At 38.6% G+C, this 13,385-nt stretch overlaps 3 protein-coding genes across 7 annotated transcripts; 2 read left to right on the plus strand and 1 right to left on the minus strand.

The window, feature by feature from the left end:
• The first annotated feature begins 1,236 nt into the window (after positions 1 to 1,236).
• On the plus strand, positions 1,237 to 5,165 carry LOC104793773 (uncharacterized). 2 transcript variants are annotated; one of them, XM_087455443.1, is made up of 4 exons: positions 1,491 to 1,832; positions 1,956 to 2,012; positions 2,517 to 3,230; positions 3,337 to 5,165. In XM_087455443.1, exons 2-4 carry the CDS (start codon positions 2,007 to 2,009, stop codon positions 4,936 to 4,938), a joined length of 2,322 nt encoding a protein of 773 aa, XP_087311569.1. In that variant the 5' UTR covers positions 1,491 to 1,832; positions 1,956 to 2,006; the 3' UTR covers positions 4,939 to 5,165. The 2 variants fall into 2 exon arrangements, with proteins under 2 accessions (XP_010518501.1, XP_087311569.1); XM_010520199.3 differs by lacking the exon at positions 1,956 to 2,012 and having other exon boundaries at positions 1,237 to 1,594.
• On the minus strand, positions 5,094 to 8,631 carry LOC104699504 (metal tolerance protein C1). Of its 3 annotated transcripts, none has more exons than XM_087455447.1 (12): positions 8,096 to 8,631; positions 7,757 to 7,989; positions 7,565 to 7,662; positions 7,339 to 7,445; positions 6,955 to 7,070; positions 6,674 to 6,770; positions 6,459 to 6,543; positions 6,217 to 6,279; positions 6,034 to 6,139; positions 5,791 to 5,936; positions 5,597 to 5,688; positions 5,094 to 5,514 (listed from the first exon to the last, which is right to left on the minus strand). In XM_087455447.1, exons 3-12 carry the CDS (start codon positions 7,616 to 7,618, stop codon positions 5,406 to 5,408), a joined length of 975 nt encoding a protein of 324 aa, XP_087311573.1. In that variant the 5' UTR covers positions 7,619 to 7,662; positions 7,757 to 7,989; positions 8,096 to 8,631; the 3' UTR covers positions 5,094 to 5,405. The 3 variants fall into 3 exon arrangements, with proteins under 3 accessions (XP_087311573.1, XP_087311574.1, XP_087311572.1); XM_087455448.1 differs by having other exon boundaries at positions 7,561 to 7,662; positions 8,096 to 8,594; XM_087455446.1 differs by having other exon boundaries at positions 7,757 to 8,276.
• Positions 8,632 to 8,865: 234 nt separating this feature from the next.
• LOC104793774 (zinc finger CCCH domain-containing protein 32) lies at positions 8,866 to 12,392 on the plus strand. Of its 2 annotated transcripts, none has more exons than XM_087455444.1 (7): positions 8,866 to 9,537; positions 9,652 to 9,794; positions 10,127 to 10,189; positions 10,291 to 10,410; positions 10,523 to 10,819; positions 10,924 to 11,235; positions 11,389 to 12,392. In XM_087455444.1, exons 1-7 carry the CDS (start codon positions 9,444 to 9,446, stop codon positions 11,785 to 11,787), a joined length of 1,428 nt encoding a protein of 475 aa, XP_087311570.1. In that variant the 5' UTR covers positions 8,866 to 9,443; the 3' UTR covers positions 11,788 to 12,392. The 2 variants fall into 2 exon arrangements, with proteins under 2 accessions (XP_087311570.1, XP_087311571.1); XM_087455445.1 differs by having other exon boundaries at positions 9,084 to 9,537; positions 10,601 to 10,819.
• The last annotated feature ends 993 nt before the right edge of the window (positions 12,393 to 13,385 follow it).

Raw genomic sequence — 13,385 nt, forward strand, 5'->3', positions numbered from 1 at the left:
CACCAAGTTATATTGTACATGCATTGTGTTTCACTTTTACTAGCGAGTAAAAAAAAAAAAAAGAGAGTGTAAATGATAAGAGACTACCAAAATAAAAATAAATTTAGTGTAATGTATTTAAGCTAATTTATTATGAAAAATACTTAGGTTCACTTCTAGCATTTCTTTCTTATCAACCAATCAGAATATTCTATACATTATCTTGTTTAAAAAAATAAATCAAAATTAAATTAAAAATTAATACATATTAAGGAAACAAATTTTGTATATTTTTTTTAAGAAATGTTAAATATTGGATTGGTTTAGATTTTACAATTAGGATGAAATAATGTATCGGTTTGGGTTTACAAATAAGGTGATTAGGGTTTAGATTTTACAATTAAAACAAAATTACATGTCGGTTTGGGTTTACAAATGAAGTGGTTAAGGTTTAGATTTTACAATTAAAACAAAATTATATGTCGGTTTGAGTTTAGTAATGAAGTGGTTTTTAGATTTTACAACTAGAACGAAATTATATGTCGGTATGGGTTTACAAATGAGATGATTAGGGTTTAGATTTTTCAATTAGAATGAAATTATATGTCGGTTTAGTAATGAGATGGTTAGGATTTATGTTTTACAATTAGAATGAAATTATATATCGGTTTGAGTTTATAAATGAGCGGTTTAAATTTTTAATTTTATTACTCTCTCCGTTTCAAAATATAAGATGTTTTAGCCAAAACACGTATAATAAGAAATGTTTACTTTTAAAAAGTTTAACCAATCAGAAACAAGACTGCATAAAATAAATAATAAGAAAATATAAAAATAGTCTAAAAGTTGCCTCAATAATTAAAAACATATTTTATGAAACGGAGGGAGTATAGCGTATACAGATTTTGTTTCTTTATTTTATAAAGAATTGAATAAATAGGTTTTTAAATATATTATGACATATTTATTTTTTATTGGCTAAAACAATAAGAAGTGAAATTTAGGTGTGAATCGAAGAATTATCCATTTATTATATACCAAGAAGGTGTTCAAAATTTTTACCGTTTTCTTTACAACGGAAAACAACAACAAAACAATGTACTAGCAGTTAATTAATGACTGAATTAGGAGAAAGAAGAAGAAAAGGAAAGGAGAAAAAGACGGAAAGAGATAAAAAGAAGACGAAGAGACGAACGCAGGGGTAAGGTTAATTCGGGTATTTGGAAGAATGGGATGGGATGATCCCATTTATTTATTACTATTGTAGAACAAGAACGCGTGTGCTCTCACGCTCTTTCATTTTCAATTTTTTTTTTTTTTTTTTTTAATAAGACCCCAACAATTTACAAGAAAAAAAAGAAAAAAAAAAAAGAAAAAAAGAGCAAAAAAAAAAGCGTTAAGATCCATCTTCTCTCATATGCAAGCAAACACACATTTCTTACTTAATATATTTATTATTATTAATTCTGCGTTGAGGTCTTCTTCTTCTTTGTCTTGAGAAAGTGCGAGCCGTGAAGAGAATTCGTAAGTCTTTTTTTTTTTTTTGAAGCAAAAGCTGTGAGTGTGTGTGACGACAGACGACAGACGACAGACGACGACTGAGAGACAGTGAGAGGTAAATCTGATAGCTCTCCTTCCTTCCTTCCTTCCTTCCTTTCGACCACGTCTTCCCTCTTTCTTTCTTTCTTTCTTTCTTTCTTTCTTTCTTTCTTTCTTTCTTTCTTGTTCGTCTCCGTCATTTTTAATAATATTAATAATTTATAGAGAGAGAGAGAGAGAGACACAAACTTTATTTTTTTTCTTTAATTTTTTTGATATCGCTCTGTCTCTCTGTTTCGGCGTTTGTTGTTTTGGTATGATTTTTTTTTTAGCTGCTTCAACTTTTTACATCTTTATAGATTGGAACTATTACTTCTTCTTCTACATATAGATTCCCATTCGACCTTTTTTTTTTTTTTTTTTTTTTTTTGATTTAGTTACTCGACGTTCATCAACCATACTTTTCTTCTTCTTCTTCTTCCTTGGAGATGGAGGTACTCTCTCTCTTTCTATATGTATAATATGTAGATAGTATACGACTACTACGGTGGGTCTCGGGTCTTATGTTCAAAAATCATTTCTTTTGTTTTGTTTCTTTTATTACATTTCCGTTCGTAGCCAAAACGATTCAGGTCTTCTTGTTTTGTGGCTTCTCTGGGTTTTTTTATTTTTTTTATTTTGCTATTTATGAATTTAGTAGGGGTCACCTCTGTTTCATATGGATGTTTTTTTGTTTAAAAACGGCAGCTTTGGGTTTCATTCTGTCTATTTTGGGTTATTCTGGACCCTCTTCTTCGTTCGTGTCTTCTCTCGTCGATTTTATCTTCTTTCTCTTTCAATGTTAGGTTTTTTTTTGAGGATGACTTTGAACTCCTCCTAATTGTCGTCTTTAGAGAGAATTGCTTTGGATGATGTGTGTCTCATTATTGATTGTGTTTCCCTCCGGAAACTGTTAACAAAACTCGTCTTCTTTTTTTTTTTTTTTTATTTGTGCTCAGATGGAGCCAATTCATTCAGATGACATGGAAGGTTTTGTCGACGAATCATCCTCCAAGCAACAACTTCATTCCCCATATCTCAATGGAATTAACGGAGACCCCGAGGTCTTTCCTCGTGTTGGAGATCAGTACCAGGCAGATATACCACCATATGATCGTTTAATGCTCATCAGATGCTTCCAATCACAGCAGGACCTAGTCACTTTTTCCTTGCCTATCCCTCTCATGTGGACAAGAAGTGAGAAATTCAGAGGTTTCCGTGAAGCCGAGGAGGGTGGCAAAGGCAGTCCCTCAACCGATCAACCCTTGGAAATACCTGAACCGAGGAGTGTTGTGCTTGCATTGCCATGCCAAAGAAATGCCAAGTTCAAGTTTGACTGGCTTGATAAGAGCCTCTATCCCTTCCCTGGTTCTTTGGGTGATTCTTGGGACGTTGCTGAGCAGCAGCGCTTCCTTCTTGGCCTCTACTGTCTTGGGAAAAACCTTTTCTTGGTGCAGAGGTTCCTTGGCACCAAGCACATGGGAGATGTGCTCTCATACTACTACGGGAGCTTTTACAGGTCTAATGAATACCGCAGATGGGTTGATGGACGCAAGTTGCGAACCAGACGCTCTGTTCAAGGCCAAATGTTATTATCTGGTTGGAGGCAACAAGAGCTGCTCTCTCGTATCTCTTCTCATGTTTCTGAGGAATGCAAGACTACGTTGCTTAAGGTACCATATATGCTTCTGGTTCCGGAGTGTTCTGAATCTGATATATGAACATTTAATCAAAATGCAGAATCTTAGAGATGTCCATGCGTTGTTGTTTTTTTTGTAGGTTTCTAAAGCATTTAGGGAAGATAAGATTGCACTGGAGGATTATGTGTTCACTTTAAAGGATACGGTAGGTATTGATATGCTTACAGAAGTTATTGGTATAGGTAAAGGGAAAAGAGATCTGACCAACTGCGCGTTAGAACCAACCAAGTCAAATCATGGAGCCTCTGAAGTACGAATACGCAACGATCTTCCGATTGCGGATATAGTCAAATTCCTTACCGGAGAATATAGGATGAGCAAAACACGGTCCAGTGACCTCTTCTGGGAAGCTGTTTGGCCACGTTTATTGGCAAGAGGATGGCACTCTGAGCAGCCAAAAGATGCCCCGAAGAATTCTCTTGTTTTTCTCGTACCGGAAGCCAACAAGTTTTCCAGGAGGAAGATGTCAAAGGGGAATCACTACTACGATTCTCTCACTGATGTCTTGAACAAAGTTGCTTTAGATCCCACACTTCTTGTGCTCAATACTGATGAGGATCTTGATATGAAAGGGAGCAAACATGAGGAAACCAAGAATGACCCGCCCATAAATTTAGACGATTCTTCACCAAACAGCAAGAAAAAGAAGAGGTACCTACAACCACGCAGCAAAACAAGTAAAATTCAGGAGGTCGTTATGTTTACGATTGTGGATACCAGTGAGGCGAATGGTGTGCAAGGAAGTACGTTGAAAGAGCTAAGATCTCTGCCTGTCGAGACCGGCTGTTCAATTGCTAACTCCCCAAGTTACTTGAGTGAATCTGAGGATAACCTGTCAGAAGAATCTGAAAACAAGGCAGGGACTACAGCTAAATCAATGGCTTCGAGAGTGTGTGGTGGGGGCAGCATTAGTTCTGGCAAGAGCAGCTCTGTAAACATGGAAAATGCCACTAGTCGAAGCACTGTTTCTGTCAGTGAGAGACAGCAGAACAAGCGGAGAGGCGGGAGACCAAGAAATCCAAAGTTACCTGTCTGCAAAAAAAGGAGCAGCTTGGCAGATTGTACCATGAGAGAATCAGGTATTTTTGGTGAAAATCAGTCTAGGAAGAAGAAACCAGTGAAGAAGATGAGACAAAACCCATTAGAAGCTGGTCGAAATGTTCTTTTGATGGGAGAGGAGCACATCGATAAAGATACAACTCTGAAACCGTCGTCAACCAGTTCCGTGGCAACAGATAGCTATTGTCGAAGAAACGAAGATCGAGAAATTTCACCAGAAAGATCTGAAACCAGGGAAGATTTTGACTTGAACGTTTCACAAATCTCACTAGAACGTGAAGCTGATGGTACTGATACTGTCATCACAGACGTTGTGCAGAACAGTGAGAGCTCTTGTGCAGATCAGTCATCTGTTCAAGTGGATGTGGAAATGCAGTGTAAGCCTCAGGTACTCGCGGATTTGCTTCCTGGACGGAGGCAGAGTACAAGGACCCGACCGTTGACTACAAAGGCACTCGAAGCTTTTGCTTTCGGGTACCTTGGTAACTCAAAGAAGAAGAGAAAGGCTTTGGAGGAGTCAAGAACAAAATCTACAAAGCGCATTCATCGTCACTTACTCGTGTCCTCTAAGTTCAGAAACGGAACTGTAGAGGATAGTTCAAACACTGAGGAGAGTGAATAGACTAACTTCGATCTGAAATTGACATGTCTGCATATACCTCAAGAGCAAGCGCCAAATGGGGAGGAATTTTGCAGTTATAGTCAATGTAGCAACATAGTTATAGAAAATGGTTTTGCCTTTTGTTTCTGTTACCCTCGTTGTAGCACAGTCACGGCTGAAAGAAGCTATGGAAAGCTGTGATGTTATTTTACTTTCATCGTATCCAATGCAGAATTAGTACTCAACAATTACATTCCCAAAACTTTTCTCAGCTTTGGACTCATCAAAGTTGCAAACTTTCGAAATTAGAATTGTTCATCACAAAGAAACAACTTTGATGAGCAGTGTAAAGGAAGCCAAAAATATCAACAAAACGCCGACATTGGTATAAACATAGTTGGCTCGTTGTATATTCTTTTCAAAGTTCTACTTGTTGCAGCTACTGCAGAGAGGTCTCTCTTGTTATTTCCTTCAAACACCAAAGCTAATTACTGAGGCAAGGAGTTCTTAAGACTAAGCTGAATGCTCACACGAGCCACATTTGGGGCTGCCTTCAGAATCGCTTTCTCTGCATCTCCAGCGGCTCTCATGGCGTCCCTGCATAGCAGCAAAATACTTGTCAGATGGTTACAGGAGAGTAGCCAAATGGCCTACAAGTACAGACATGGAAGAGCTTTACTGTATTGTCATGGTCGATGGCATGGAGACTACGATTTGGAGCAAGATCTTGCTATCCAACAAGTGCGGTGTAACTCGTTTGATCGTCATTTTCTGCAGATACGTGAAAGATTCATTGTCTTCGAAACTAATAAACATGAATGCATAGAGGTTGGGTTTGGTCTGGATTATAGCAAAAAATAAACAGAGGAGTACCTCAGAGAACTGTGACGAAAAAATATCTGAGACGGTGGCTTCAACATGTTTAATCTCTCGGCAGATGTTACTTTCTTGATTACTTTCATTCCTCGTACTGTCATGATCCTCTATCATGCTACAAGAAAACTGTAAAAAGGCTGGATCTGCAAGGAAAATTTGAGATGATAGCTAAGAGGGAGAAGTAGTGAATAAGTTGGTTAGACATGTTTCTCACCATGCAGAATGCTGCATAGTGCATACCTATATGTATAAAGACTTCAGACACTTCAGGGTGGTTCTTATTAATCTGTCCTCGTACATATTCTCCTACCTCGTGTGCAACACTCACACTGGAAAAAGGATCTACCTGTAAGGAAAAGGTGATAATGATTGATTTTATTGGGATTATTCTTTCTATTCGAGACAGAAGGAAGCAGCACTTACTACAATGTGTACATCAAGATACAACGATGAACCAGCTCTCCTACCTCTTAGCCGATGACATCCCTATGGATAAAGAATAGCATGACACACTCATTAGCAACAAATAACAGGAAACATTAAGGCATACTTTCTAATTACAGATAGACTGAATGTAGAAAAGAATACAATAAATTGTTATATAGCAAGGTTTACATATTTGAATGCCTATCATCGTGAAAGGTACAAGGATCCACAATCTGTACCTTGACTCCTTCAACCTGTAATATGGTTTGTCTTATAGGCTCTAATTGTTGTGCTGGTATAGCAGCATCCACCAGTTCCAAGACACTAAACAAAGAAATGGAAATTTGAGCAATTGAGATGGTGTTGGAACCATTATCCCATTACATGTTCAAGCTAATACAGGCTTGTTATGGATAAAACTGATAGAAAAAGAAACATTAGATAGGGTGAGTACCTTTGGTGTCCTGTTTCCAGTCCGGCATTGAAAATCATAGCCGAGACAACAAGGCCAGCTAGAGGATCTAAGAAATTGACTCCGAAAATAGAACCTCCTGCACAGAAGTAAGGCTATATATGTTACAAAAGCTGAGACTTAAAATAAAAATAAATAAATGGAATTGAGGGAGCTACATTGTATTGTTTCCGCTTTATTTTTTTTGATGGTATGCATGACGAGGTCTGGGATAATGAAACAAAGGATATAGTTGATAAACAAAGTGGGATAGAAATGGTTACCAACTCCAACAAGGGCAACTAGAGAAGAAATAGCATCTGATCGGTGATGCCAAGCATTAGCCATCATCAATCCACTGCCTTGTTTTTCTCCTGCTCGTTTGGTGATCCAGTAAAGCCTGAGAAGAATGAATGAGGTGAGGTTCAGGGAGAATGAAAAAAAGAAGCGAGAACACAATAAAACAATCTAATACTAAAGAGTGAATGAAAACACGCTTTAGATCCTGTAAACAAGTTAGATCCTAGTAGGGAAGCATAGTGTAAATAAAAAGTGAATGAAAGCAAGTTACAGGTGTCTTCTAATCAACGAAAGCTATGTATGGGCTATAAGAAACTTGCTGGATGGATGGATGGATATAAGAAAAGAAAGTGAAAGTAAAGTTGTACCCTTCTTTGATAGAAATGGAAGCAAGAGTAACAGAGACAGCAAGAAAGGGATGACTCATATCAATTCCGTGATGGTGAGTAACCTCAGGAGTTGAGGAAAGTGCAGTCTGCAAAAGAGAGAGAGAGAGAGAGAGAGAGAGAGAAGACGAAGAAATATCTAAGAGAAAGAGATGAGAGAAGAGATGACAAATGAGGAGGTATGGAGTGGAGTGTAGGTCATACATACAGATAAAAGGTGTAAAGCATGCCAGGCAATACCACAGCCAGTGGCCAAAAGCATGGAAGAGATACCAAGTGCTCCTAGAGTTTCAAATTTACCATGACCTGCGGAAAAGGGACTCAGTAATTGAGAGAGAGAGAGAGAGCAATGTATATGTATATATATATAATAATTAAGGTATAAGCGGGCGGGTACTACCATAGGGATGCTCTTTGTCCTTGGGAACATTAGCAGCTCTGTAAGAGAGAAGAGCAACACCACTTAGAACCACATCGGACACGGAATGAGCTGCGTCGGCGAGAATGGCGGTGCTGCCGCAGAGATAGCCGGTGACAGCTTTGCCGAGAGACAAGCCAATATCAGCGGAGAGACCAAGCCGGAAAATCTTGTCGCCTTCGTCTCCGGATCTTTGGCCAGAAGAATGCCACCTTCTGGAGAAATCGAAATTAGGGTTTAGCGAAGAAGAAGAAGAGAGTCGGAGTAGTGGTGGTGATTGAAGATAACGGGAAGACAATCTACTGCAAAGGGAAGACCTACAAATGATTAGTAATCGGAAACCCATTTGAGATCACACCACCACGACCACGACGACGCTGATCAACATCTCTCTGATTGTCTTCCTCTTGAGGATTATTAATTAACCAAAGCTGTTTTCCGAATCTAAATTGATCGCGCGGTAAGCTTAATTAAAATTTACCATTTCCTTAAAAAATTTACCATTTTCTCATATCTATATGGGCTTTATATTTATGGGCTTTATATCTATTAGTGAACCAAAGGCTAAAATCAAAAACTGCAAAATAAATGACCAAGTGGATGGAGGGAGGGACGCCGCCGACAAATTGGGAAGCGGAAACGAAGAAATGTGAAAGGGCATTGATTGTTTGATTGTAGAAACTGAGTCGACTCAGTCAAAGAGAGCCAGCGAGTTGTCGAAAATACATACTATAGGTTAGGTAGGTAGAATGACGGATGTATCCCCCCCCCCAACCAACTTTCGGACCGGACTAGTCGCGAGAAAGGGGAAACTGCGCTCTTCTCTTCTGTTTGGGCAAATGTAATATCTTTGGTTTAAGTCTGTTTGGCCACCCGCGCGAGCGCTATCCTCGCCCCAAAGGGCCTTCCGGTCATTTTCGAAATATAATACTGTACTGTACATACTACTATACTAGTAGTAGGGGTAGTAGTCAAATATATAATTTGTTTGTTTGCTTGTTTGTTTTCTCTCTCTCAAGTAATTTAATAATTATTAATTTATTGTTCTTGGAAATATATTTTCCCTTTTCTGGGATGCTTTTTCACTAGTCGAGAGACCCAAGGCACCCAAGAGAGAGTACAAAAATGAAATTTAATAATAAAAGAAAAAAAAAAAAGACAAAAAACAACCATTTATGAAATTAAGAAATACAGTAGTGTACTCCTACTTCAATATATATTTTTTTTTCTCACATAAATTATAAAAACAAAATTAAAAAAAAAAAAAAAGGAAAATTGAAAGCTAAGAAAAGAAACATACTAGTGCAGAGAGGGCAGAGACCGTACGGTATTCCTGAAGAGCGAAAGAGAGAGAGAGAGAGAGAGGGACCGACCAAAGAAGCGCTCTCTTCAATCACTGTCGAAGAAGCATCTCTTTCTTCTTCTTCTTTTTTTTTTTTTTCTTTACTTTTGCTCTCTCTCTCCCTCTAAACTATCTATCTATCTATCTATCTATCTATCTATCTATCTATTAGGTTCCGTAGTAATACTCTTCATTCTCTTGCTTGAGGAGTTTCTTCTTTTTCACTAACTTTTTTTTTTTTTTTTTTTAACTGTACACCCAAATCCCTAAAAAAAAAGAAAAAAAAAAGAGAGAGAGAGAGAGGGGCAAAGTTGAGGAGTTGCTTCCATGGACATGTATGCTCGCAATCCCATCAATGGCTCACAATCTGCTCAAGCTCCTCCAGACTGGAGCCCTGCTGATGCCGATTCCGGTCTCGAAGGTCTCATCTTCTTCTTCTTCTTCTCGCATGCGTCTTGTTGATTCTCTCTAACAACTGTACGGCCTCTTTTAGGGTTTCCGTCAAAATTTGACTCTTTTGTTGATAATTTGGCAGAGTCGATGTGGCGATTAGGGTTGGGTAGCAGCGAGACGTACCCGGAGAGACTTGGTGCCCCTGACTGTGCCTACTACATGCGCACTGGTGTCTGCGGTTACGGTAATCGTTGTCGTTACAATCACCCTCGCGATCGTGCCTCGGTATTTTCTTCTTCCTCCCCTCCTCTCTTTCCTTTTTTTTTTTTTTTTTTGTCTCTCTACGACTGAGTACTACTGATACTCCATACCATGAAACTATTCAATTTTGTTAAAGTATTTTAACTCGCTCCACTGAGGAGGTTTCAGTTTTGCTGGTTCAAGTCAGGGATAGTCTCCCTCCTGTGTGTTTGCTTCGATGGTCTTATAATTATATTCCTCAGAATGTAGTATTATGCTCTGTAGAAAAAGCTAGCTTCTCATTTCTCTTCTTGGTTTGGCCACTGTTTCCAGTTTTCTTATAATACAGTTTTTGCTTTTTGCTTGCATTGTTCTAGGTTGAAGCAACTGTTAGAGCTACAGGCCTGTATCCAGAACGTATTGGTGATCTCCCTTGCCAGGTATCCCTCTCACGATCCCATTTTTTTTTTATGTCCAACTCATGAGCATGAAAACAAGCTTGTTAGTTATACTTATATTGATCGCTTTTTATGTTTGCCAGTTTTATTTGAAAACTGGAACCTGTAAATTTGGGGCGTCATGCAAATTCCACCATCCAAAGAACGCAGGTGGATCCATGAGCCACGTTCCACTTAATATTTATGGATACCCTGTGCGAGAGGTAAGCTTTGTTTTGTTTCCCTCTTCTCTTTCACTTACAATTCTAATAATAATAAAGGGTCGTGTCGACTGTCGAGTCGAGTTTGCATCATCTTTCAATACCCTGTTTGTAGGGTGAGAACGAATGCTCCTACTATTTGAAAACGGGGCAATGCAAATTTGGTATAACCTGTAAATTTCATCATCCTCAGCCTGCTGGTACAACTGTCCCCCCGCCACCACCACCTCCAGCATCTGCACCTCAGTTTTATCCATCGGTGCAGTCACTTTTGCCTGATCAGTACGGAGGTCCTTCCTCTAGCTTGAGAGTTGCAAGAACTCTTCTTCCCGGTTCTTATATGCAAGGCGCCTATGGTCCAATGCTACTCACCCCTGGGGTCGTTCCTATTCCAGGCTGGAGTCCTTACTCGGTAAACCTTTTAGATCGTTAAATCATCACTACCTTTGCATATTTACCACAGTCTCTCTCTCTCTCTCTCTCTCTTTCTGAGTCTCACTTTTACTTATGGTGCAGGCACCTGTGAGCCCTGCTCTATCTCCTGGTGCGCAGCACGCTGTTGGGGCAACTTCTTTATATGGAGTTACACAGCTCTCTTCCACCAGTCCTTCGCTTCCCGGGGTTTATCCATCTCTGTCCTCTCCTACAGGTGTTATACAGAAAGAACAAGCAGCCTTCCCAGAGAGACCCGGTGAACCAGAGTGCCAATACTATTTGAAAACAGGAGATTGTAAGTTTGGAACATCTTGTAAGTTTCATCATCCTCGAGATCGGGTTCCACCAAGAGCTAATTGCATCCTCAGCCCCATTGGTCTTCCTCTACGCCCGGTATGCTCGCTCTCTCTCTCTCTCTCTCTCTAAATCATTAAGGTTGTTGCTGCTGCTGCATAGCGTAATGGGATACTGCTGCTATCGATGATGGGATTGATCATTAGTAACATTTATCTCTAAAATCCGTTTTTATCTTGTGTTGGGAAGCAGGGTGTGCAACGGTGTACTTTCTACGTACAAAACGGCTTCTGCAAGTTTGGATCAAAATGTAAATTTGATCATCCAGTGGGAACCATCAGATACAATCCTTCCGCATCCTCTCTAGCTGATGCACCGGTGGCTCCTTACCCAGTGAACTCTCTCTTGGGTGCTCTCGCAGCCGCGCCTTCTTCTTCATCGACAGAGCTCATAACCGGCGGTGCAAAAGATCCGTACTTGACAGGTTTGCCTACTTCAAGAAGCACATCAAGCATCTCGGCAGGCTTGATATTCTCCCAGAGCGGCGGCTCAATTCCATTCTCTGACCTGCAACTCTCGAGCCAGACATCTCTTCCTCTAACAGGTAGCAGAATCTCAAGACAAGGACGAGAAATTCGTCGATCCTTTTGAAATGATAAGCGCAGAAAAGGGTACGCATACGCAGTCCTCTTGCAATTCTTAATCTAAATCATTATTATATAGAAGCATGTGATGTGAATTTCTATATATTATATATAGTCCCCCGTACCTTATTAAAAAAAAAAAAAAAAAACCCTATTTGAGTAGAAGACCTGAGTGAGAATCACATATATAAGAGGAAATCTATATGTGCATATATCAAAGACAAGAAAAAAGGGCTTCTTCGTTTTTTGTTTGTTTGTTGTATGTATAATGTTTGTATAGAGACAGACAAGGTTTCTTTGTCTTGTCCGTACTTCTACTCCAGACCCATTCCCGCTGAATCCACAAAAAAAAAAAATAAATAAAAAAAAAAAAAAAAACAGAGAAAAAGAACTTATCAATTCTCTTCTTCATTTTTAGATTTTTTTTGTTTCCTTTGCTCTGCCATGGTTAACTTATCGCGTTAAGGTTTTTGTTCTTATTGTAGTCGAAATTGAGTGTGTTGTTAATTTGTTATGATACTGCTTCTGCTTCACACATTAGATATTGTAATTGGTTATTGGTGAGGGAACAATCTACATTTTAAGGCTAATCTTGAAGGTTTGTTGACACCATATCTTGTTTTTATTTATATTTTGCTTTTCCTATTTAAAAATATGAGGGGAAGCACACTAATCCTAGAATCGATCATAGCATTGGGAAAGTGGCAATGAAAAGAGATGAGAGAAATGATGAGAATGGGTTCAAGAATTTTAAATTAAGGACAAGGAAGTAGTAAGTAGTAATCTTTAGAGAAAACCCTACCTGGGAAAGAAACCATCATTCACAATTTAATTTGCTTATTAGCCATCATTTGCTCTTATTTCACACCCCGCTTCTTGCCTCCCTCTCTCTCTCCAACACACTTTTCTTTTTGTCAATTGTGAGTGTTTCAAACAGACAAAGTTGCTATCCAATTTTATGTGCATGGTCCTCCACCCATTTCAAGTTTGCAGGATGATTTATTTGTATCGCAGAGGTCACAAGAAAAAGAACAAAAAGATTCCTTGTTGTAGTAGATCAACCAAGTGGACACATCACTTAATGCGAAAACGTCCTCTCTATGATGTGGTTTTGAATTTGAGTTACTAAAAGACGGAATTGTGTAATCTGTTTGTGATACATTTTGTGTTAATTCAGCAAGAAGGAAACACACATATTTACCAAATTTTAACTTCACTGAAGAAGATATTATTTTAATGAATCTCGTATTACATACACATTATGATTTTTTAGCAGGTTAGGCGAACATTTTTTTTTTTTTTTTTCTGTTACTTTATCTACTGATACATTTATTTTTTCTGGGTTTGAAAAAACAAAAAAGAAAACATCGAAGTATGATTACAACCCCCAAAAGCAATGCAACCCATTCACATTTCCTGCAATTTATTGTTTGATTTATAAATATATATACACCGTGTAAAAGAAAAAGACACGATAAGAAACCTTTTAAACTTTTTCACCGAAAAGCAGAAGTAATAAACAGCACACTTAATTGACTTTTTAACGCTAATGAACAGAAATAAATTGCTTTTCAATCAGTACTGTGCATAAAAAAAAGTGAAACA

Source organism: Camelina sativa, chromosome 6, assembly GCF_030686135.1.
Source record: "Camelina sativa cultivar CO46 ecotype springtype chromosome 6, ASM3068613v1".
Lineage (NCBI taxonomy): Eukaryota > Viridiplantae > Streptophyta > Magnoliopsida > Brassicales > Brassicaceae > Camelina > Camelina sativa.